The 27,126-nt window shown below is 33.2% G+C and overlaps 1 protein-coding gene across 1 annotated transcript in view; it reads right to left on the reverse strand.

The window, feature by feature from the left end:
* Nucleotides 1-4,794: 4,794 nt before the first annotated feature.
* Agpat1 (1-Acylglycerol-3-phosphate O-acyltransferase 1) overlaps nucleotides 4,795-27,126 on the reverse strand; it is a 67,931-nt gene continuing 45,599 nt past the window's right edge. The window contains exons 4-5 of the mRNA XM_072530827.1: nucleotides 24,508-24,673; nucleotides 4,795-8,404 (exon numbers count right to left, since the gene is read on the reverse strand). Of these exons, the coding sequence (XP_072386928.1) occupies nucleotides 8,229-8,404; nucleotides 24,508-24,673 (342 nt within the window). The 3' untranslated portion in view covers nucleotides 4,795-8,228. The remainder of the gene's footprint in view (nucleotides 8,405-24,507; nucleotides 24,674-27,126) is intronic.

Below are 27,126 nucleotides of genomic sequence, written 5' to 3' on the forward strand. Positions count from 1 at the left end.
TGTAGTCTAGAATTTACAGTTTCAAACTTTATGTCAAGTAAGACAGAAATCATTTCTGTCACTTAAGCTGTCTTTTACTCAGTTCAACTATACGGTAAAAGATGGTAGCAAAATTTGTATATTTGAATATAATTTTCATTACCTTTTACTTAGTTCAGAAAAATAAGTAAAAAGGCCCATTTATGGCACTTTCGAAAAATTCACGTCTCTAGAAAGTTTCTCTAGAACGTATCTATATAGAAATTAATGGTTTTGTCTTATTTTGAAGTTTTCAGAGTATTCTAAAAAGTTGTAAAATTAATTTTTTATAATACAGAATTTTCAAGAATTTTTAATATTAATTTTATTTATTTAATAAAATTTCTAAAATAAAATATGTATGTATAAAATATAATATGAATTTTATTTCAAATATTTATCTTTTTAGTGGTAAATCAAAAATCGAAAAAGAATCCATTTTTCGCACTTAATTATTAAAAACTAAAAAACGAGACCCAATTCTTTTCATGAAACAAGTAGGTTTTCTTTCTATATGTTAATATTAATTAAAAACTTACTACATACCTGTATTTTTACAAAGTTCTAAGAATAACTTGCTTTACTGGATCGGTTTCACAGAGGTTTTAATTAGGCAACAGATTTGACCCATTAATATCTGGATCTGGATGACCCAAAATGGAGGTAGCATAAAAAAAATTTGGGTGCCCAACCAAAATCCCTCCCACAGGAAAATTCTAGGTGCGCCACTGTAGTAAGTGTATATTACCCAATGACGTGTATAATAAATAAATATTATACATCATTGATCTTACCTTACAATTGAGACTGTAGCTAGAAGAAGGGCCTATCTGCTAAAAGTGTATTTGAGAAACAAGCATTCAAATATTTAACATAGGAGTATACATTTCAAAGTAGGTTTTAGAAACAGCCAGTGTCCCACAAGATTTATATACATGCTGTACTTCAGCACGCGATACTGTTTTATTTTAAACTCACAATCATTATTCACAGAATTCTTCAAAAAATAAGGAAGAAGTGCTGCATTCCAGTCATATATTATAGAGGAGCCATGTTTAAGGCAGAAAGGAGAAGGAGTTTGTCTGCACTGTACGAATTTTTCTAGGTAGACTTTGGGTTCCTGTCTTATAACCCAAAAATTTCTGTCGCACTGACTAAAGGAGTGTCCATGAACAGGAAAAATGTGTGTCACTTCGATACTGTATAGTTTTGATATCCAATAACAAAGTCTGATTTTAATTTTGGTCTCCAGTTGCATCTGATAGAACTGCTAATTTATTCTGAATACAGTCAAAGATGAGTGAAGCAACACTATTTGCTCCCTTTTTATTGAGATTCTATGAATGAATATACATACGATGATCCATCATTATACCAAAGAAATTTGAGTTAGAATAGAAAAGGCTAGAAGTGCATTCAATAATATAAAACAAATATTATGTTGTAGAGACCTCAGCCTAAATATTAGAAAACGAGTACTAAAGTGTTATGTATTTTCTTTTCTTTTGTATGGTATGGAGACATGGACTTTAAATAAACAATGTCTCAATAAATTGGAAGCAGAGATAATCTTCTGGACAGACAGAATAACCAATGAATAGAGAACAGTAGGGAGATACTGGATTCCATCAAAATAAGAAAACTACACTATCTGGGTCATATAACACGTGCTGACAGATATGAATTCCTAAAACTAATAATGCAGGGAAAGATTCAAGGAAAGCGCAGCATAGATAGAAGAAGAATGTCCTGGCTGAGAAACCTCAGAGAATGGTTTGCATGCATCTCAACTGAACTCTTTCGGGCTGTAGTGTCAAAACTTAGAATAGCAGTGATGATTGTCAACCTTGTGTCTGTTACAGCTTTATAACTTGGTCTTTTAATTTTCTCCAGTGCAGAGCACTTTTTGAATCACTACAAATAAGGATTTTTTCAAAATCATTCTGTTGAATTAAATCTAATGCCCATTTTTATCGCAAATAATTCTACTGAACAAATTGAATTAGCAGATGGTAATCTTGCTGTTAATTAGGTGTAAAATTAAGGTAAACTCGTTTTCATCGTTCTTGGCGTGTGCCTGAAATAAGCTACTACGGAATTTTTAATATTCGTCTCTCTCTGATACACAGATGCGTAATTCAATTGTGCGAGTCACGTTCGTCATGGTAAAGTGCGATGAGAAGGGAATGAAGAGACCACTCACGTCTCCCAGTATTGTAGCAATAACACCGATGCGTTTGGCCGATACGGTGTCGGTGATAAGTTCGGCCTCTTTACGAATACAGATAGCTGGCAGTGACGTGTTTTTTTTTAACATGTTACCCTGACCTGTGCAGGTTTGAAGTAGCTGATGAAATAGTTTTTATAAGTAAACAGTTTTTAATTAATTAATAGTTTCAGCTCTTACTGTGTTTAATTCCATTACATAAAATAATACTCTCGACACCTTAAAAATTCCACTTTATTATAAATTAACTCTCTCTCTTCCGATACCCATTGCAATAATGACTTGTGGCATTGTTCTTGAATGAGCTGGCTAATAGGTTTATAATTGTAGCAATTACCATTGATATTTTATGTTGTTTTAGTCAATTTTAGTCAGTCATTGTTGGAATTTGTTCCGAACAGTTTTACTTATTATTTTTTGTTGTGAATAACTAATTGTTCTATTTAATAAAAAAAATGTCGGGAAAAACGATAACAGGAGAAATGCGACAATGTGTAGTTCATTTATTGGAGTATTTTAAAAAAGAAAACAACGGACCTTTGCTTTCGTTATCATCGGTACATGAACGAGTAGCGGACGCTTTGAAAATCAGTCTTCGCACAGTGACAAGAATAAAGAGTGAATACAAGACAGGGGCAGCTCTTACTACACCAGGAGAGTCACGTAATGTACAAAAAAAAAGACTAATGATGTCAGCGATACTATAAAAGGAGAGATTAGAAATGTACTGTATGGCATGAAAGCAAAAGGAGAGCACGTTACAATTAAAGTTCTAAATACACAATTAAGAAACAAGCATCTCTATGACGGTTCTGATACAAGTTTGTGGCGTCTTATGAAAAATTGTGGGTTTTCATACAAACTAGAAAATAGTAGACGAGTGCTATGTGAGAAACCATGTATTGTCTCCAAACGACTGTATTTTTGAGGCATTATATGAGAAATTTTTTAAGTCCAAGCCCACTTCAGTTCGTTTTTTTAGATGAAACATGGATATTCCTAAAAGGGGCATATAAACGTACTTGGCAAGATGACTGTGTGAAAAGCATCAGAAAAGGAGACGAAAATACAGGTAACCGCTTTGTTGTTTTACATGCCGGAAGTAGACAAGGATTTGTTAAAGATGCTGGATTACTGTTTTCTACGAAATCGAAGAGTGCAGACTATCATGATTCTATGGATTAAGAGTCTTTTAAAAAGTGGGTCTCCTAAAAGCTGATACCAATGTTGGAGGAACCATCTCTAATTATTATGGATAATGCCTCATACCATAGCTCTTTAATAGAAAAGTTACCGAATGCCAGTTGGAAAAAATCGGACTTACAAGAATGGTTACGAGCGAAAAAAATAATTTTTGACGACGATTCGGGCAAGACAAAGCTATTGAGTCTTTGTCGCCAGAATAAATCACAAAATACCAGGTACGTTATAGACGAGCTACTCCAAGAACATGGGCATCAGGTTTTGAGATTGCCTCCATATCACTGTCAATATAAGCAGATTGGGTTGGTCTGGGACATTTCTAAACAATACTATGATCGTCATATTGGAGAACATGGACGTGGAGATGAAACAGTGAAAAAAGTTTGGGGCGATGCATTAGCTGAGGCAACACCTGCAGTGTGGGCGAGTTGTGTTAACCATACTGAAAAATTAATTCAGGACGACTGGGCAAAAATGGTCACATATGATGAAAATGAAAGTAGGATTATCATCGATTTGGCGGAAGATTCCAATGATGAAGACAGTTCCAGTGAAGACGCTGACTGGTTAGCTAATTAATCAAGGTCAGTACGTTGTAACAGTTCAGAATTCGCTACAGTGCTTAAAACTTAAAAAATCTGTATCATTTTTTAATTAAAGTGGGTTAAATAATTAATACTTTTTTGGGTATATTTCAAAATCCTTTTAAAATACACTTTTCGTTATATCCTGTCCTATTGTACTGCAAGCTAGAAAAATACTTCTTCGCAATTTATACGTATATTCCGTTATTAGAAATTTAATGAAAAATAATTTATAATTTTCTTTTATAACTATTATTTCGTTTGACATGCTACATTTTGCTCGGCCACTGGAGGAGGTAAACGAATCGAGCTTAGACAAGGAAAGACAGATGAAACAACTTATTGCAAGTGTTTTTACACGCACACGCCAAGAACGATGAAAACGATTATATATGCCAATGCCCACATTACCTTGTTCATCTTTGGATTCATCTGTGAAGATTAGTTTATATTCAGACCAGTTATCAAGGTACCATGACAAAAACTTGGCTTGGTTATCTTCTTTCTCTAGGTTGAGAATTTCATAGGAGAAATCTGAGAATTAAGCGGAAAGGAGTGACAAAGAAATAAGCAGTTATGTGTCACCTCATGAATCTCATGTAGCATATTCTGGAGGCACCTCCGTACAAAAAGATAGAGACAGAAGAAAACAGTTTAGGGCATCCCTTAACTTTGCCTGATGAAACAAAGAGTCTATTTATATTTTAAGTTTATGATTTGACCTCATCTGCTTCTTCTTCTTCCAAATAAAACTCACACACAATTTCTATAAACATCTTTATTTATTATTCTTTACAAAATAAATATTTTTAATGTCAGAAGAGTAAAAAGTGAAAATTTATATAATACATTTACACAAAAAACAAATATTGCGTTCCATATTGCGTTTATAATATTATCTTCATAGTACAAACAGAGATACAAACATAGTTCTCTGGTAAAAATTCAATATAACCCTACAAATCATTTAAAACCGACATAGAGAAAAAAATAAAGAGCAAAATTAACACAGTTGCCAGATTAACAAAGATTATAACACAGTAAAATTAATACAGGAAAATCTTCAAGTTTATAGAAAAACAAAAAGGGAAATATAATAGAATGGTGTTTGTAATGAATCGAAATAACGAACTTTAATAAAGTACTTATTTTCCTATTAATTTGACTGTATTTAACCAGATTATAAAATCGAATAAAAATATTAATACACAATGACTAGATCTGCTTATAAAATGGCACCTTTATACATTTTTTTTGTTTATTTTTTATAATACCCAGAAATATGTTTTGTCTTCAAAAATTACAAATTTTGAGTATAAAAAAGAACTAAGTTTATTCTTAAAGTTACTAAATAAAATAAAATCACTCGAATGGTTCATTAGTTCTACCAATATTAAATCGAGACATTATTTCAACAGAATATGATCGAACAGATTTTGTGTATTAATCCAGTAAAATAAGGCAAAAAAGGGGGCAAACCTCGGAATGAAAGATAATAAGCTGAAAATTTGCATACGTCTTTATTTTGATGGTATAAAACTTACCTCAAAAGTCTCATATAATCGTGTCCGCGACTTAAGATATTTAAGGTCAAAGGTCACGAAAATGAGTTTTCTGCAAATATCTCGTTTCCCTTACACTTTATGACATTTAAGGTGGTAAGAAAAATTGTAGAATGAAAAATTCTCTTCAATTTTTGTCTCAAGTACTTTTATGTACCTTCAACCCTTCTTAAGATAGAGCGCAAAGAGTGGGGGACCGCTTACCTGTGTATACGGTAACGCGAAATCAGCCAGTAGGATTCTATAAATAATAAGTTATATAGTTAATTATTTACTTAAAATACTATTATTATCAATACATTTTTATTATTTATTATTTAATAAACTATGTTTATAGATATTAATTATAAATACCCTCATTCTAAGAAACACATATTATTTTTACACGCGTTTAGTGGATGTGATACGACTTCTGCGATTTATAGGAAAGGTAAAATATCGTTTATTAAAATGTTCGAAAAAAATCACCATTTACATCAGTCACCTCAACTATTTCAACAAAAAAACTGCTCTGTACAAGAATTATTTGAAAATGGAGTACGTATTTTCTTAGCAGCGTATAATGCTCCAACATCAGAAGACGATATAGACTCTTTTCGATACACCCAGTTCATCAAATCAACAAGACTCAACAAACCAGTGCAGTTATCAAGTCTTCCACCTTCAAGTGCAGCAGCTCGTCAGCAGATCATTCGTGTCTATTATCAGACCCAAATTTGGTTGGGAAATGATTTAGAACCCCAAGAATTCGGCTGGGTAATGCAAAATGAATTTCTGGAACCAATAACAACATTATTACCGCCAGCACCAGAAGAACTGCTGAATACAATATTTTGCAATTGCAAGAAAGGTTGTGGTTCTAATTGCGGATGCAGGAAATCAGGATTGCAATGTACTTTAATTTGTGGGCAGTGTAATGGACAATCATGTCTAAACGCTTCATCAACTTCAGATGATTTCAATGAAGAAAGTGAATATGCACCTGATATTCTTGAATATTTTTATTCTGATACTTTAATAAACAAGAATGATGATGATGAATCCGATATTGAGCAGTCAGAGGAAGAAGAAGAAGAAGAAGAAGACGATGAAGAAGAAAATTAATACAAAAGTATTAACCATACATAATAAAAGAATATATATTATATTTGTAACTTTAATAAATCGATTATTGGATTAATAAATAAATATATAATTTAAAAAAATAATAAATATGATTTTTTCAGTATTTAATTAAATATAAAAATGATTATTGTTGAATTCTGCACTTGATCTTAATTTATCGTATATACAGCTGTTAAAAATATCATTAAAGTTCATTTGAAATCTTTCATTTAATATTGTATGTTTGTTAAAAATAAAATAAATATTATATAAAAAATATATATTTTATAATTAATATCTATAAATATAGTTTATTAAATAATAAATAATAAAAATTTAATGATAATAATAGTATTTTAAGTGAATAATTAACTATATAACTTATTATTTATTGAATCCTACTGGCTGATTTCGCGTTACCGTATACACAGATAAGCGGTCCCCCACTCTTTGCGCTCTATCTTAAGAAGGGTTGAAGGTACATAAAAGTACTTCAGACAAAAATTGAAGAGAATTTTCCATTCTACAATTTTTCTTACCACCTTAAATGTCATAAAGTGTAAGGGAAACGAGATATTTGCAGAAAACTCATTTTCGTGACCTTTGACCTTAAATATCTTAAGTCGCGGACACGTGATTATATGAGACTTTTGAGGTAAGTTTTATACCATCAAAATAAAGACGTATGCAAATTTTCAGCTTATTATCTTTCATTCCGAGGTTGCATCCTTATTTTACCGGATTATATGAAAGGAATCTTCTTCTTCACGTGCCATCTCCGCGACGGAGGTTGGCAATCATCATGGCTATTCATCATGGCTATTCTGATCTTAGAAAGGATGAAAGGAATGCAATAAATTAATTGTGTCGCTCACATAATATTTGGTAAAAAAATTCACTAAAAATCCTAAAAACTTTTTTCTATTATTGTGCAAATATTTTAGTGAATTTTATTATAGTTCTTTAGTCACTGTGTGCTTGCGCGCGATATGTTTGTTGGTCCAGGAATTAGTGCAGCCACAGAAACACTTTATTCGTAAACTATTATATCTTACGTCAATCTGCGGTGTTCGATTGTTAAAAAAATTAACTTAAAATCTATTACGCCTTTTTCCCGCATGTTCTAAGCCTATTCTCAGCGTAATATTGTTTGTATTTATCTTTATATAAAATGAATCGTATTGTTGAAGCAATCTGCTCATTTGTGATGCTTAGATTGTTTTTAATTGTCGATATAAGCGGATATTGTGATTGGTGGAACTAACAACTATTTGTCGTGTGTTTGGATTTAGTTTAAACAATCTACAATCATAAATCTAGTGTAAAAAATCACATAAAAGGCATCCGGTCAAGATTGTTAAAACGTCGATACACCTAAAAAAAGTTTTGTCGTAAAAATGTACTCGAAACCGTCCCAAATATCACATACATACAAATCCTGATCACTAAACTAAAAAAGTGCTGAAGTTTTCCGAAAAAACGTAAAAACTAGCTACCTATACCTTTAGGCTCGAGACAATCGGGCAAATTTCATGTTACTTTCACTTTCTGACTAGAGTTGGGAATGTATCCGTCGGTCACTTCTTTGGTGGCTTCGTTGAAGGCCGATTGCATTAAAGCTCTCGTTCTTTCCATCAGGTCCTCCAAGTCGTCCGTCGTTAAGTTTGCTGTTTCGATTTGAGGTAAGGCTGTCACAATTACCTTTCCTAAAAAAAGAGGAGTGGATCTTTTTAATTAATTTTTCGCAACCGTAAAGTATATTGTATTTAAAATAAATGTATCTCTGTGCACGAGAAAGTAGTATTACAATTCTGTATTGAATGTTTTTAGTGTTAAAAGTTGGCACTACCTGTGCATGACAAGTATGTCAAAGAATCAACAAGTAGTTCTAATTGTAACCAGGCATTATTGTTATATAGAGGTTCAAAAGGGGTAGTGAGGCGCAATACAAGATGCTGTTTCCAGTTAGCATCTCTAGCCTATCCTACTTAATTCCTATCCTCACCTCCACGAAGTGTGGCTTGGACTGCACGGGCGAACCCCGGACAACCTGAGCAACCCTGCTGGAGATTGGGTAACCAACCCCAGTGGAAGGCAGGGCCAGGGCAGACGAGGAAGGGAGAAATGGTCCTCCGAAAAGGGGGTTTCGCTATGGACCAGCAATCCGTACATGGAAAAATTAAAGACGCTACGAATCGAACACTATTGCCTCAGAATAGACATGGAACACGGATTAGACCCAAGCTACGAAAAAAGGACATTCTCTTAGGCACATGGAACGTGTTAAGCTGGTTCAAGCCCGGAATTGCAACACATGCCATAAAACAGCTTCAAAAATATAAGATGGACTTAACAGCGATTCAAGAAATGAGATGGACAGGATCGGGAAGCCTGCAAATGGGAAATTCCCCGGTTTTTTGGTCAGGAGAAGAAAAGCACGAATTTGGATGTGGGTTTGTAGTTAACGGAAAACTCAAGTCTGCCATAATTGATTTCAAACCAATCAACAAGCACATGTGCTCTCTTAGACTCAAAGGGAAATGGTTTAACCTAACCCTCCTCTCAATCCACGCACCAACGGAAGAAGCAAATGAAGACGACAAGGAGGAATTTTATGAAATTTTAAAACAACAGTACACAACGGCACCCAGATACGACATTAAAATCATACTGGGACACTTCAATGCCAAACTAGGCAAAGAGGACCATCTTAGAGCGGTGATCGGCACACATAGCTTACATGATAACACTAATGATAACGGATCAAGACTGGCAGATTCGCTGTAGCTAACAATATGGTAGTAAAAACTACACAATTCCAAAGAAAAAATATACTTAAAGTTAAAGTAACCTGGGTGTCAAATGACGGAATCACACGAAACCAGATAGACCATGTGCTTATCGATGGAAGTCATTCTAGCAATATCATCAGCGCACACAGTCTGAGGGGAGCAGAAAGTGACTCTAACCACTTCCTGGCCAGAACAAAAATGAAAACAAGGCTAAAGACGAGACAGCCAAAGCAACGCCAACAAGGAAACATATGGGACATTTTAAGGCTCGATTTACCTGATAATGAACGCTAATATCAGGCACTGATCCAAAACAAATTGCAGAAACTGGAAGAAGAAGAAACATCAACGCCAGAATTGACCATAGACCAGAAATGGCAAAGTATAACGAACGCCATAGAAAGTGCTGCAGCGGAAACTATAGGAAAAGAAAGAAATAACAAGAAGAAAAACCAATGGTTTGACCAGGAGTGCGAACAAAGCTTGCATCAGAAAGCAATCAAGAGGCTAGAGTTACTAACACGCCCTACAGATGAGAACAGGGAAGACTACAACAGAGTAAGCACTCAACCGAGAAGACTTTTGAGAAGAAAAAAGAAACAGTACCTAGAAGCGCGAATACAGCAACTGGAGGAGGAACATAGAACCGGTCAGCCTAGACAGTTTTATAAGACTGGAATATAACATTCCAAGATTTATAAAAGACGATGCAGGACAATTGCTGACAGACGACGAGGAGATAAGCCGCCAGGGCAACAAAGATAGTACCAGTTGGCCGAACCTGAAATACCAGAGCCCACACTAGCTGAAGTAAAGTACACAATTTCGTCCCTAAAAAACCATAAAGCCCCAGGCCCAGACGGCATACAGGAGGAACTACTAAAAAAAGGGGGAGAAAAACTCCACCTTAAGATATATCATCTAATAAGAGAAGTCTGGGAAAGAGAAGAAATACCGAAACACTGGCATGAAAGCCATATAGTACCTACCCACAAGAAGGGAGACAAACAAATATGTCTGAACTATAGAGGAATATCGTTAATCAATACAACGTACAAAATTATATCCGTAATACTGTCTAGAAGGCTAACTCCATACACAGAATAAATAATAGGTGACTACCAAAGTGGATTCAGACCGGGAAGGTCGAACATAGACTAGATATTCGTCCTACGCCAGGTGTTGAAAAAAAACTGGGAATTCAACCGCGATGTACACCAAATCTTCATGGACTTTAAACAAGTTTACGATTCTGTTAGCAAAGAAGCATTGTGGGAGACCATGGTAGAAATGGGAGTACCTGGAAAGCTGGTACGATTAGCACAGGTGAGCACAAAGAACGCTTCCGCACGGATCAGAATTGGCAGCACCACGTCACATTGACACCGGGCTTAGACAAGGAGATCCTCTCGCCCCCCTGCTATTTAATTTTGCACTGGAACATGCGGTAAGGAAAGCTCAACCATAACTGACAAACGGATTTGCCGCCCAAGGATCAAAAATACTATTGGCGTTTGCGGATGACGTGGATACAATTGCACAATCCACCAGAGATGCAAAAGAAGTTTTCACCCTATTCGAAAACGGAGCCAAGGAAGTTGGTCTGAAGGACAACGAGGAGAAGAATGAATACAACTTTGAAGTCGTCAAAGAATTCAAGTACCTGGGAGCGATCATAATATCTGAAAATAAATATGAAAAGGACGTGGCAGCCAGGATCATTGCAGGATACAGGGCATATTACTCATTAATGACCGTACTTAAATCAAAAATACTCTAAACACCAGCAAAAATAAGAGTGTTCAAGACAATAATTCGTCCCACAATAACGTATGGAAGCGAGACATGGACTCTGAACCAGCGATAAATGACAAAATTACTGGTACTGGAAAGAAAGATACTGCGGACTATCTATGAGCCTTGCAGAAAAGAGACAATAGGAGAATGGAAAAGAAGACACACTGCTGAACTCCAGATAGTATATGGAGATGAAAACATAGTACGCTACATTAAAGCAAACCCATTCCATTGAAGATGGAAGGACGCCGTAGTCAGTGATTTACGCAAAATGGAAATACAGCAATGGGAAATAGCTGCTCAGGACCGACAACAATTGAGGAAAATAGTAAACGCGGCCAAGACTGACATAGAGTTGTAGAGCCAAATGATGATGATGATTATTATTATTGTTATAATAAAAACGTTTATATTTGTCAAGTATCCCTTGTAATATCCCATCTACAGTAAATACATAACAAAGATGCACTAGGAATAAACAAAAAAATACATAATGACGAGGAGCACTCCCAAATCATGATACTAAACTTAAATTTATGAATTTTTACACAGTGTGCTAAAAAAATCATTAAAATAGGGATAAAAATAAAAAAACTGAAATACTTTGAATTTGACCAAAATTTTCTCCGTTGCGTTTTTTGCATCTGAGTGTATATACAGAACTATTTAGAATTCTACAAAAAGTCCTAATGTTAAAATCTATAAAAAACAACACATTAAATAAATGTATTTCAAGAAACTTTTCAACAACACCTCGTAACAACAATTTGCCATAAATAACACAATTAAGTATTTTTAGGAAGCTTGGCAACGTTGTCCCACATGTTCTATTAGTTTTGTTTAGGATTTCGTACACAAGCGCGGCAAACCGCGTCCCACATGACGGGCCCGCCCTCTAATATTTAATTTAGTTCGTTTAACACTAAATTTTCTACTGTAATAAGCGGCAATGCCATGTCAACTTATTAACGAGCATCTGTTTGCGATAGATTCATTAAAAGGACACGCGACGGAAAGAATCGATCAATTGATCGAACTTTTTAATAGGATTTATTTATTTTCAGCAAGACTAGTACCTACATATGAAAAAGAAACCTTACAAAAAGAAAGAAAAGCATTATAGTGTCTGTATGAAAAAGTAAGCTTACAAAAAGACATTTGAATTTTTTGTGATAATCTGCAATTAAACATAATAGGTAGTGGTATAACTTTTCTACAAATATTCCAAAACATATAAATATTTACCACTGAAAAAATGTTTAAAGTTTTTTAAGGCCGTTCGTGTGGTGCTTTTTTAACTTTTTGTATTCACGATAACTAAAATTTTCTTCAAATCCTCTTAGTCCAGGAAATGAAACATTTCACCTCGCAATTTTTTCGTCCTGCGTGGATTGACTTGAAATTTTAAAAGAAGGTAGGTAATAGCCTCAGGATCAAAATCTATATCGAACCAAAGTGCGCCAAAGCCTTGGGGGTGGTTGCCACCCCATCTCGGGGGTGAAAATTTTTTTTTTTACGTTTTAACCACAGGTTTCGATTAAAAAAGTGATTCTAAACAAAAAATGTTCTATACATTTTTTTTGTAAAACTGATATTTTTCAAGTTATTCGCGATTGAAAGTAACAACTTTTAGACGAAAAAATCGACGTTTTTAATCGATTTTTCGCGAATAACTCGAAAATGGTGCATTTTATCAAAAAAATTGTAGAGAACAAATTTGTAGCTTTTAAAAAGACAAATACAATTCATTTTTTAAAATGTTTTTGCGATATAATAGGAACCGAAATACGGCCTATCAATGTTCAGCGGTTTTCTTCAAATGCCAAATTTGAAAGATTCAAAGTCAAATATCGGGAAAATGATGCATTTTTGGAAGAAAACTCATAGAACCTTTTTTAAAGAGCATAAACAGACCTATCATAAAAAAAGACTATAGCTCAAAAATTGAGTGAGTTATGATGAAAATAAGGTCAATACCTCATTTTTTTACGAAAAAATCGATGAAAACAACCCCCTAACAACCCCCATAATTAAAATCGATCTTCACCCTTCTGCAATTCTCTTTGTACATTTATTGTTATTACGTCCAAGAAGTTTGACCCATTTAAAATGCTTAGTTTTAGAAAAAGTGCAGCTTAAAGCGAGAAACGATTTACAATTTCATATTTTTTACCCTTCTTTTTTTAAATATCCCCGAAAATACTGAATATATGAAAAAAATAAAAATGTACTAAATTGTAGCTTTTTTAATGACTAAAATTTTCCTTTATTTAGATTTGTTGTACAATGAATATTTGGCGAGATATAGCCGTTTAAAGCATCGATTTACGATCAAGCACCATCTTTTTCGAGCCCTTTAACTCACCCCATTTAAAAACCAAGGGTTCCAAAAAGATTTAATTCACAGATCCTTGTAGCTCTTGAAAACCTCTACAAAATCGTTTTTGAAGAAATACTCTATCGTTAAAAATTAAGGAAATACGTTAAAAAAACCAATTAATTTTTTCAAGAATCAATAATTCAAGAATCAATCTATTCAATGCCATCAAAGTGAAGGTGAAGCTGACGGGCTAGTCGTTGAATTGGCTATTCAGGATAGGTCAGATTTGTGGCCGAAGATATCGACATCCTTGTTATCTTAACAGAGAGAGCTAATTTAGAAAAAAATAGAGAAAGATATTTATTTTCTCAAACTTGGGAAACAAAATTCTTCTTCTACATTATATTCATCTAAAAGTTTTGAAATAGGGTACTCAGATAGTTCAAAATTAATAGCTTTTTCTCATGCTTTTACTGGCTGTGATACTGTATCTGCTTTTTACAATAAAGGTAAAAAAAAATTTTTTTGATATTCTTCAAAAAAGACCGGACATGAAGGAACATGCCGAAATTTTTTACAGTAGTACTGCTAAGCTTGAAGATATTTTAGATGCTGGCAGATACTGTGCAATAATGTTGTACGGAACTGTTAAAGACACGCAGACTACCAAGTTAAAAAAAAATAAAAGATTTGGAAGCTTTTCTCGAGCAGATGCGGTACGAACAGTTCATCAAAGCTACAACGAAAAACTGTGCGGTTAAGCTATCATCCCTTCTGCCCACTGTTGATGCCTTAGATGAGCATTCAAAAAGATGCTATTACCAAATTCAACAGTGGCTTGGCAATGAAAATATTAGAGCAACAGATTGGGGATGGTACTCCAAAGATGGTTTGTTATTACCCGTACGCATGAACAAACAACCTGCACCCGATGAACTTTTGAAAATTATTTTTTGCCAATGCAAAAAAGGATGCGGCGTTTCATGTGGGTGCAGAAAAGTTGGTTTATACTGTAACTCTACTTGTTCTGAGTGCTCAGGTGAAGGGTGCAATAATAGTCCACCAATAATTGAAGAAGATGAGGATGACATAGATCACGATGAAGATGTAATTGATGACGAATAAAATTAATATTATAATTGTTTTACCTATAAATGTAAATATTTTCAAATATTTATGTAAATGTATAAGAATATATGGTGCCTTTTTATGTTGATAAATTTTTTTGTATTTAATTCTACTTTTTTCAATTTATATCTATTAAATTAGTTTATAAAAACTGCAATGTTGTAAAGGGTGATTTTCAAAAGTTGAAAAGTTGCAAAATTTTGGCAAAAAATTGTTTTCACCTATAGCACTCATAACAATTGATTTTTAAGGGTTGAAAATTTATGAAATTGTATTTTAAAGTATAAAAAAGTCACTATTTAACTAATCCAAACCAAATTTCACTCATCTTAAGATTTGTGATGTTATTTTACACTTTTTGAAAATTAGGGGTAGTTTTCACCCCTAAGAACAATCAGGGTTCATCGGCATGACATAAACTATAAAGCAGAGGGTGAGTTGAGCTTAAATCCAAATTTTTATCCAAATCGATCCAAGGCGAAATCATTTTTTTAGAATTAGTAATTTTTTTACATTAATCTCTAACAACGGTTGCTTTTTAAGGGTTGAAATATGATGGAACTCTATTTAAAAGTATAAAATAATCATTATTTAACTAATTCAAACCAAATCTTACCCATATTCAGGTTTAATATGTTATTTTATAATTTTTGAAAATTAGGGGTAGTTTTCACCCCTAAAACCCTTCAGCGCACTTCGGTTCGATATAGATTTTGATCCTTGGGCTATCACCTACCTTCTGTTAAAATTTCAACTCAATCCATGCAGGATGAAAAAATTGCGAGGTTTTAACTTTTTTCGAGCTTCATTTCCTGAACTATCTTTAAAGTAACTTGGGCTCAATTGGAGGAAGGTTTAACAATAATTTTAATACATAGATATTTATCAAAAATTGAAGGAGAATTACTCGTTTTATATTAATTGTTTCAATCTTCGAAAGCTACAAAAAGTTGTGAAGTATTAGGCCTGCCAAAGAAACTACAAATTTTTTCGACTAAGATGATTTTATTTTTCGATCCGGTCGAAGTTTTCTACTTTTAACAATTTTTGCTATTTACGGCAAAATGCAAGAATTGCGTAAAAAAACCGCCATCTTCACTTTTAAAATGCATTTTGATTTTTGTTAATAGGGCACTTCGATCAAAATATATCGATTTTTTATCTTCGAGCTGATACAAATTTGATTTAAAGAATTTATTTCGCGCGCGTAACTGAATAGTCCAGTAATCAGAGAGTTGACCCCTAAAAATCATATAAACAAGCTGAATTTTGCCGAGAATATTAATGTTGGGACCTAAAATTCTCCCTAAAATCTCGTTCGTAGGGGAGTAAAAACGCAAAAAAATCGATTTACCAAGAATCTGCACGCCGTAGAAAAAAATGTTTCAAATAAAAAATGTAGATCAGATAATTTAAAATAAAAATGTTAATTAGCACTTTTTGAATATACTAGCATCTAATACATTCTTAAACTTACCAAAGAGAAGACTTTATACGTGGAAATCACCCCAGGACAATGGCGAAAGAATAATTCGAAACCAGATTGATTTTTTACTGATAAACGAACGATACAGAAACTCCTTAAAATCCGTTAAAGCTTACCCAGGCGCAGATGTCTTTTCAGACCATAACCCTCTAATAGCGCAAATGAGTATTAAACTAAAAAGATTGGAGCAGAAAAGAAGAGCAAATCAGATAGACGTCAGTCATTTATGTAACCTGGAGGTAAAGGAGAAACTGCAAACATGTATTAATAATAATTTCAAAATACTTCATGAAAAAGAAACATCTCAGCCAACGAACAACATAGATAAAAAATGGCAAAACGTAAAAATGGCGATAACAGGTCCTATGAAGAAAATTCTGACTAAAGAAAAACCAAAAATAAAGCAAAGGTGGATGACTGATAAGATCCTTCTTCTCATGGACAATCGGAGAATAATGAAAGGAAAAAACGAACAAAGGTATAAACAAATACAGAAAGAAATCAAAATAGAAATCAGAATAGCAAAAGAAGATTTTTATAAAAGAAAATGTGAAGAAATAGAGCAATTGCAGGCAAAACATGATATTTTTAATGTACATAAAAAGTGAAAGAACTTGCAGGTACACAAAAACGTAAGCAGCCAAATACCCTGTATAATGTCAACGGAAACATAATAACAGAACTAGAAGAACAGTTGAAGACATGGAAAAACTATATTGAAGAACTCTTTGCAGATGATAGACAACAATCTGAGCTAAGTAACATACAAGGAGACGAAGGTCCAGAAATAACGGAAGAAGAAGTAATGTACGCACTAAAAAGAATGAAAAATGGTAAAGCCCCAGGTCCAGATGAAATACCAACGGAAATCCTTAAACTAATAGAAAAAGACTCGATTCACATTTTGGTTAAACTTTTCAATAGCATTTATACATCAGGAAAAATACCACAAGAATGGCTTTTATCCACCTTTGTTACTATACCAAAAAAGATAAATGCCAAACAATGCAGTGATTACCGTACAATCAGTCTGATGAGCCATGTACTGAAAATATTTCTGAAAATTATACACTCTAGAGTACACAGGAAACTGGAAATGGACATCAATAATACCCAGTTTGGATTCCGAAATGGACTTGGAACAAGAGAGGCGTTGTTTGCACTGAACGTTATGTCTCAAAGATGTCTTGACATAAATCAAGATGTATTCATGTGTTTCATAGATTACAACAAGGCCTTTGATAAAGTGCGGCATGATCACCTAATCAGACTCCTGACAGAAAAGAATTTAGATAAACGAGACATCCGACTAATAGCAAATATGTACTACAATCAGAAAGCAGTAGTGAGAGTAGAGAAAAATACCACTGAAGAAATCGAAATAAAGCGAGGTGTGAGACAAGGGTGTATATTGTCACCAACCCTGTTTAATCTCTATTCCGAAGACGTAATGAATAGAACACTCTCTGAGCAATCCGTAGGTATTAAAATAAATGGTGTTAGATTAAACAATCTGAGATTTGCCGACGACACCGTTCTGATCGCAGAAACACTTGAAGAGCTACAGACAGTGGTGAATAAGATAGCAGACTGCAGCGAAGAATATGGACTATCTTTGAACATAAGGAAAACTAAATTTATGGTAATATCGAAATCAACACAAAATGTCCAAAATTTATATTTACACAATGAAATTATCGATCGAGTTAGCAAATACAAATATTTAGGCACTTTTATAAATGAAGACAACGATAGCTCAGCAGAAATCAAAATAAGAATAGAAAAAGCCAGATCCATATTCACTAAAATGAAGAGAGTGTTCTGCGGAAGAGATTTGAGCCTTGAAATGAAACTTCGCCTGATGAGATGTTACGTACTTTCTGTGCTGTTCTACGGAATGGAGTCATGGACGTTGAAAAATATTGATACCAAAAAATTAGAGGCATTTGAACTGTGGATGTATCGCAGAATCCTGAGAATATCATGGACCGAGAGAGTCACAAATGTCGAAGTCTTGAGAAGAATGAATAAAGAAAAGGAAGTCATATTTACGATCAAAAAACGAAAACTGCAATACTTGGGACACATTACAAGAGGCGAAAGATATGAACTGCTTCGAATAATTATGCAATGGAAAATAGCAGGAAAAAGGTCCATAGGAAGAAGACGAAATTCCTGGCTAAAGAATCTACGGAAATGGTATAGCTGTAGCAGCAACGAATTGTTTCGGTCAGCAGTTTCGAAAATACGTATAGCCCTGATGATCGCCAACCTTCGGAACGAAGATGGCACTTGAAGAAGAAGAAGAAGAATATACTAGAATACATAATGACTCTAAAACTGTAATTGATAATATTTTCTGCAATGTAAATATTAAGTTTTTATCTTGTTCTGTTGTATATACCGATGTGAGTGATCATTTTTTACAGAAAGTTGAATACAACTTGAATGCTTCTTTTTCGGGGGATAATATTGTTTATAAACGTTATTTTAATAACACTCTTAATATTAATTATTTTAATCAATTGCTCTCTAGGGAATCTTGGTGCTTTCTAGACTCACATCTATCTTCGGATAACAAGTTTTGCTTATTTTGTGAAAAAATTATGGAACTATTCGATAAAGCATTTCCTTTGCAAACGGTGGATACTAGACGATTTTCTAAACAGTCTAAAAATAAGGGCTGGTTGACTTCTAATTTAATAAATGAGGAAGATTTACTACTGCAAACCATATTCAGTAAAAAGGTGATAAGTGTCTTTAATACATTTTACGTGTATGATTTATTAAAATTTCTCTTTCATATCGACTAGTGAAAACCTTTAAGTACACTTACTTCATTTTACCTGAAAACGGGTTGAGTTAAAATTTAGAAATGGTTACTAAGCTAAACCCATAAATGATCTTTATAACACATACACAGATAGAATAACTGAAGACAGCAGTTCAATTCTTGATGATTCTAAGAACAATATAGTCTCAATGATGGAATCCATTTTTGATAGTGACTTTTCAGATGTAGTCCCCTCATATCAGCCAAGTGAAGAGGGATCGCTCTCTCTAGGAAGTCTATATGATTTACACACTTTGATAGCCTAAATGATGAGAAAAAAGATACTGAAATAGGTGCACCCACGAACAATTTAGTGTCAACTGAAATAGCTAGTTGGATATTAAATCTACTTTTTGACAAAGTATGGAAAGACGTACGTCCACTAAAACGTTGGAGAAAATCTAACCCCAAAGATTGGGTAATAAATGTTGCAAAAAGGAGGCGTGCTGAGGGTTTGCCTTATAAGATAAAAAAAGACCATAGACCAGCAATGCCAAACCAAGTTAATTGTTCAGAGTGCTTTTACAAATTAGTGCCAGTTATTTCAGCGAAGATTACAGACAAAGACTATGTCGTGATTATTGAAAGTTAGAATATATAGGCCAGAAACATTTTCTTATTGCACCTATTAAAACGGAGCCACCAAAGAGAGTCGTTGCAGTTCTTTGAAGTTTAAAAAACCCAGTTTTCTTTGAATGGTGAAGACATAAAGGTATGTGAGAAATTTCTTTGTAAGACACTTTGTATATCAGCGTCGTTAATACAAGATGTTGTAAGAAAAACTGATATTCTAGGCTGTTATGCAGATACGGATAAAAGAGGCAAGCATACACCGCCAAATAAAACAAGCAGTAAAACCCAAAAAATCGTGAAGGCTCATATTGAGTCTTTTCCAACCATGGGCCCACATTATATTCGCCAAAGTTCAAAGCGTAGATATTTGGACAAAAATTTAAGTAAAGTCGACACGTAATTTCGTGAGAAAATTTATAGGAACCAGAGGAGTAAAATACTACTAAAATGGCAACACTGTTAGAGTTACCACTACTTTATTGAACAGTAGCGTAGATATCTAATTTTTAATTAAATAAAAGTTTTTATTTTTATTTAAGAAAAAGTTTCATTTTCTATAAAGTTTAAATAAAAAATATTGGTGTTGTTAACTTCTGTGATATATCTAGGAAGTGATAACACTAATCGACTCGGCTAAATAGAAATTATTGTAAAATAACAATACCTATAAAAAATTGTTAATAAAAGTAATTATCACATACAATTAAATAAATTTTTTATGTACAAGTATTTTAGTATACAAACGTTTTAATAACACAACTGCTCATAAGTTTTAAAACTTATGATCACATTTTATCCCTGATAACTTAGTTATTGTAATAAAAAAAATAAAGAATTAATTTTTTAAATTATATACAGCGTATTCTATTAACAACTTTGGTTTGACACCGTGTGAGAGAAGACTTAGTATCTCAATAATTTAAAAATGGGTAATAGGTCTAAAACTTTTATGAACATCTTTTTTATATATCTAGCAGGTATTTTATAATAACCTAACCTGTACTTTGATTATTTTAAATTAAATTATGTTGTATGTTTTTGTTCTATCATGAAGTGTATTTGTACTCTATTTTCAAAGATATATAAGCAAAACGAGAATTTGTACAATTACAATAAAAATAAAGGTTTCAACGAACACCTAGTTGGAAATAAGAACTTAATAATCTACTCATAATCACTGTTATCACTAGTATCAGTTGTATCTTCTATATTTATAGTTCATTTGGTTAATGCTGGTAAATATTTAACATAGTCATTTTCCACTGCGATTACATGTTTGATTACACTTTTCCAGTTGGTTGCTGTGATCTTTGTGACTTCTCTTCTAATTAACTGGAGAGCAGTAGACAAAAATTTAGGAGCCACGTTTCTTCTTCTTCTATTACCTTTAAGTTGTGTCCATATTAACTCTATTGGATTCAATTTACAATAGTAAGGAGGAAGTAATTGTAATACTGGGCATACCAAGCACGGTATGCCCATTACTGCGAGTACAGTTATCAACAACATATTCCTTCTGGTACTGTCTACTGTCAACAACCTCCAACAATTCCTTTTTACTATATGATGCTTCAAAGTACAAATCTTTCTCAAACAAATTCTTGAATTTGTAATTTGTTTCAAGTAATATTTGGAATTTTCTCATTAATCTTGAATAATATGATACGTTGTCCATGATAATCACACTATATTTAGGTAATCTCGGAAGAAGAGGTTCCTTTAATATTTTTTTGTAGGTATTAATAATACATCATCGATCCATCTATTTTCTCCACCGCAGTGTAAAATTATAATTCTCTGTCCTGTCATGTAGGTAAGATGTTTCTCCTATAGTCTTGTAGCAGATTGCTTTGGACACTCTGATAAACATGTTTCTACAATTGCTTCTGATTTAGACAATTTAGAACACAATTCTTCATAAACATGTTTCAGCATATGTTTGGATGGTATCATCAGAGAGGTATTGAAAATGTCGCTTACATTTTACTACACGGCTTTGTAAAGATATTCCAATTGATTAGAGGGTTCCGCTGGCTCTTCAGCTGCAGAAGTTAGTTTTATAAAAACTAACTTCTGTTTTTTTCTTCAAAAAAAACATTAAACGTTTACATCTATGGTTCCTGAGTTGAACTTTTTTAAAACTTCATTTCCATCATATTGATAGCTGAAAGCATTATAATTGACGCTCGAACTTCTTGTGCGATATATATATATGCATATATATATATATATATATATATATATATATATATATATATATATATATATATATATATATAGATTTTTCAAACCATGATTCACAAATTGAACCCTCCTATCCTCATGATAATCTAGATTCACGTCTTTATTTTTTTTACAGATATTAATAATAAATCGTCGATGCATCCATTTTCTACACCGCAGTGTAAAATTATAATTCTGTCCTTTATTGGGCGGTAATGAATTAGAACACTTTTTATGATTATTCGTCCAACTTTTTTCACGGTGTCATGAATACCATACCAGGTTTCATCCAAATAAACAATATTTCGTTTAAAAATAAAGTTTAAAATAATATAAAATATTATACCTGCCTACCCAATTGTAAACCACTGGACGGTCGAAACGAAATTTATTGGGATAAACTACTTTATGGTTTCGGTTGCTCAGGCAAAAATTGTTATCTTACGCAAAGAATGCATCGATGATAACTTTATCTGAGCGACTGTACATATTTTACCAGGCTCATCTAAATGTAAATATCGATGAGAATATTAAAACTTTGTATTATTATACATCTTAGTCATTGATAATTTTGCAGTTAATAACTACTCCTGGTAGAGTACTTTTATTTTATTTGTTATTGTCTGCTTTTATTACAGATAAATATATTTTTACACAGTCTCACCGAAATACGAGGCGACTTTATAAGAAAAATGTACCAACGTTTTATAAATGACTATGAGCAGAAGAAACTGGAAGGTGTTAGCGAAATTACATATCGAAGAATATTTTCTAACGACTATAATTTAAGCTTTTTTGTTGCTAGAAAAGATCAATGTTTAGTTTGTAATAAATATGATAGGGCTAATCCAACTGACAAATCGGATTTAGAAGACAGTTACAGAGAACATCAGAAAAGAAAAGAAGTATGTAATCTTAAAAAACAAAATGATAAGAAAAGATCTAATGAACAACGGGATTTTGTTTCAGTTACTTTCGATCTACAGGCCGTACTACAGATTCCAAGTGGATTGACTGGAAACTATATTATTCTCGAAAATTATGTGTCTACAATCTGTGTGTATATGAAGCCGCATTACCAAATGCAGCTTACAGTTTTGACTGGTCAGAAATTAACGGTAGACAAGGAAGTTCTGAAATAGAAAGCATTATACTCCACTACTTATCAAAATGTGTTCCAGAATATGTTAGTGAAATAAGTTTATTTTCTGATATCTGCAGAGGACAGAATCCGTTTAAATATTATTAAACACAAATTTTTAGAGTCTGGACATTCCTATACGGAAGTTGACTCTATGCAGAGTAATAACGAAACCGCTAAAAAACACAGATCTATCTATGGGATGCCAGATTACTTGTCTGTTTTTCAAAATGCAAGAGGAAATAAAAATATCAAGGTTGATGATAAAAAAGTATGTATAGAACCATACAAATGTAAAGAATTTAAATACTACGACTTTTATGATTTAAAAAATTTGTCACACACTTTAATTAAAAACCGGACAAAAGACCAAAACGGCGAAAAAATAATGTGGTTGAAGATAAAAAGAATGAGATTCGTGAAAGGAGAGACAAACGGAATCTATTTTAATTATGACATGTCAACAAGCTTCAATTATTTCCTTACTGATACTGCACGACAGTCAACAAGAAAAAAGCACGCCAAGTTATCAACTAATTCAAGCAATCTTGAAGAACTTAAGCGACTTTATGATGCACATTTGCCAATTAGCATAGCAAAAGAGAGAGATTTGGTACAGCTATGTGATAGGAGTGATACCGGAGGAATATCACGGGTGGTATCGTAATTTGAAAACGGGAAATGATGTAACAAACATCTTGCCAGAGCCTGCTTTCAGTGACGAATCGGACGAGGAAGCCTCATAATAATAATATTTTTATTATTATATTCGAAATAAATTTGATTTTTTCTATAAAACTGCCTGTCATTCATATAAACAATATCTATAACTGTACACAGCTGTTAATAAAATTTTCAGGGCAAACCAGTTAAATGTCATAAATATCGACTAATACCTTAAAACATTGCTATTACCTAGTAAAAGCCTCATATCTCGATCACAAAACTGGACAATATTCTACTTGGTTTATTATATTTGTGTTAAATATGTTATTTGAAGAGTAATTGATTTATTTAGATTTACAGGTAAAACCAGGTAAGTGATAGCATTTCCAACTTAAATTTAGGATTACTCAGATAGGTGTCTCAACTTTTTCAAACTAATGATAGAATATCATTTCAGATATATGCATCTTTCACTAGAATACCTAATATCAAAAACAAGCTGACTGCTTAATTCACAATATAAAACTAAACTTTAAAAACGTTTTTTCTCGATTTCGGTATTCCGACATTTACCTGGTTTTCGCAGTATACCGACGATATATGATATATCACAATTATCACATGGACATGTCAGTGTGTGCAAGTGGCTAAAATCCCAACCCACGTTATTTTATTCTAATTCGTTTTTTTTTTCGGCGGTTCTAAATAGTATAATATAAAAGTGATACAATAATGTCAAAGAACTCTTTTCCTCGGATTTCGTGGATTATTGGGATCCTTTCTTTGGTAATATAAAATATTCAGAAATTCGCTTTTCTTTAATAAAGGTTTTATACACTGTTACACTTACCGTGATCAAATCTTTTGATATCCTTGTCTAAGAAGTAGTACCGGGAATATACCACCGGCAAAATAGGTAACTTGTGTGTTATGGCCATGTGGAACGCGCCCTTTTTGAAAGGGTGAATCTTCCCGTCGTTTCGTCGAGTGCCTTCTGGAAATACCCATAGTTTTACCTAAAAAATAACATTTAATGTAATCTGTTCTTAAAACTCTTCTCATAAGCTGAGTAAATCAAGTTAGAGGAATTATTTGTCATAATCTACATGACGCTTTCCTAGCAACCCAAGACAGAGAAGTTTGGAGATCAGTGTGGGTCGTTTTTAGATTTGAACCCCCATTTGTGTTAATTAAATACAAACAAAGGGTGCAAAGCAGGTAGGTATAGTATATTTCACGAGTTTTCGACTGTTTTGGATTATCGATATACACTCGACAGTGACAGATGACATTCACAGTGAAATTGTAAAGCTCTTAGAAGATCAAAACTTAGACCTGGTTTATTTTCTCACCCCTCTTCTATATCTTCTGTAAGATAGTGAATTTTCCTGGTGCATGGTTTACCTTATTTATTTATGGTCTGAACTCAGCTTATCGTGGTATAAGATTCTGGCCAACTATGTTTTCTACACGATTTATGATGAGTTTTTCGTATACCTTGAAAAGATGGTATATCGGTCTGTATCTTTTGGATTGAGTTCTGGTCCATCACCGGAAAAAAATCCTCAAAACAATCGAGGAATATAAGTCAACTAAGCATAAAAACAGTATGAGTTTATAGGAGACCAATAAGGGACCAAGGGCCTTTAAATCGATGGAAAAACAACTACTGAATGAGCGAAAGAAATAAGCAGGGAAAGAAAAACTCAGATTAGAGAAAGAGAAGGGAATTCTAACATAAATACACCAAGAGGCATCCATGTAACAGAGGCATATCGGTGTCAAATGTAAGCTACAAAATCAACAGCAAAATATTAGAAGGAAAGCTGAGCAGCATAAATCAACGGACAGTAGCGAAAAATCAAGAAGGATTTAAACAACGAAGGTTCATTACGAATATTTGTAGTGACCAAAATACATACCTTGTAAAAAGTAGGGCCTACAAATACCAATGGAACATTATGGCCTTTCATGGACTGTTAAATGCGGCAGATGATGATAATAATGATAGAACCTTCGCCCTAATGAATATTTAATAAATGTTCTCGAATTGTTTAATACAAAAATGTATTATTTTTTACTAATGAACGTCGTAAGTTTAATGGTACAAGAAAAAGGATAGTAATATCCTTTTAACGACAAGTTATGAATAAAACAATCAGTTATCCTTGAATTTTTTAAAAGAAATTGTAAGAATCGAATGAATTAATGTAATCGACGTAGTCTCATTTTTGAAATCGTTGTTACATTGTTAGAATAATAAGAATTTACGTGCTGAATGGTTTTGTCATTGCTTTTATTAAAATATTACGAGAATGTATTGAAAAATTCTTAGTCCATTAGCTTCTGTAAATGATATAATTTGCTGGTAATAATAATTATATAGTATATTTTATAAATTGCCTTTATTAGACTGATACCTCCATAGTTTTCGTATTTGTTATGGTCGCAATTTGTTCTATACAACTGCTAGAGTTATACCAGAGATTCATATAATGTTACATCCAATGGTCTTCGTTAATCACTTCTAAGTGACCAATATCTTTTTTTAATACTATGAAATTCTTGTGGAAAATGCAGACATCGGATAATGATATTCGGGGATTTTAACGCATAAATAGACAAAGAAGACTGTTTTCAAGGATGTTAAAGAAATAAGCACAGTGCATGAACTGGCAAACAGCGAAAGAAAGTTATAGATAGCATAGAATGAAGAAAATTGTGAAAAACATACGGTGGAGAAATGGTAAAACTTCTTCTTCTTCTTTCCAATGGCACTGAATACAAATAAAACAAAAATCATGGTGGTAAGCAAGAACAAGATTGAGGAAGACAGTATTTATGCTAAAGGAAAACTTTTAGGCAGGGTGCACAGATATCAGTACTTAGGTTGCGAACTAAATGAAAGAATGGGATAGAAGTACGGAAATAAAACGGCGTATTGAGATAGCTAGAAGTGCTTTTAATAAGATGAAAGCAATATTATGCAATGGAAAACTCAACATCGACAGAGAAAAAACTCATTAACTTTGAAATGTGGTGTTATCGAAGAATGTGGAAAATATCTTGGACACAACACATAACAAATGCGGAAACGCTACGAAGAATGAAAAAAGATAAAGAAATACTCAACATTATAAAGAAAAGAAAAATGAGCTACTTTGGTCTCATACTAAGAAACGAGAAATACGAATTGGTGCGGCTGGCCATACAAGGGAAGGTAGAAGGCAAAAGAGGACCGTGGAGAAGACGCAGGGAAAACGTCAATAGAACTTTTCAGAACGGCTGCAGATAGAGTCAAATGGGCCATGATGATCGCCAATGTCCTTAGGGATGGGGTACGTTAAGAAGAAGAAGAATATTTCATTCCCAACGATCTTCTCTGATATTCCTTTTTATGAATCTTCTCTAAAATTTTCTTTGAAATGGTAACACGAAACTAAAAAAAAACAAATTCAATTCAAGTTTA

The sequence above is a fragment of the Diabrotica undecimpunctata genome, chromosome 4, assembly GCF_040954645.1.
Source record: "Diabrotica undecimpunctata isolate CICGRU chromosome 4, icDiaUnde3, whole genome shotgun sequence".
In the NCBI taxonomy this organism is placed as follows: domain Eukaryota; kingdom Metazoa; phylum Arthropoda; class Insecta; order Coleoptera; family Chrysomelidae; genus Diabrotica; species Diabrotica undecimpunctata.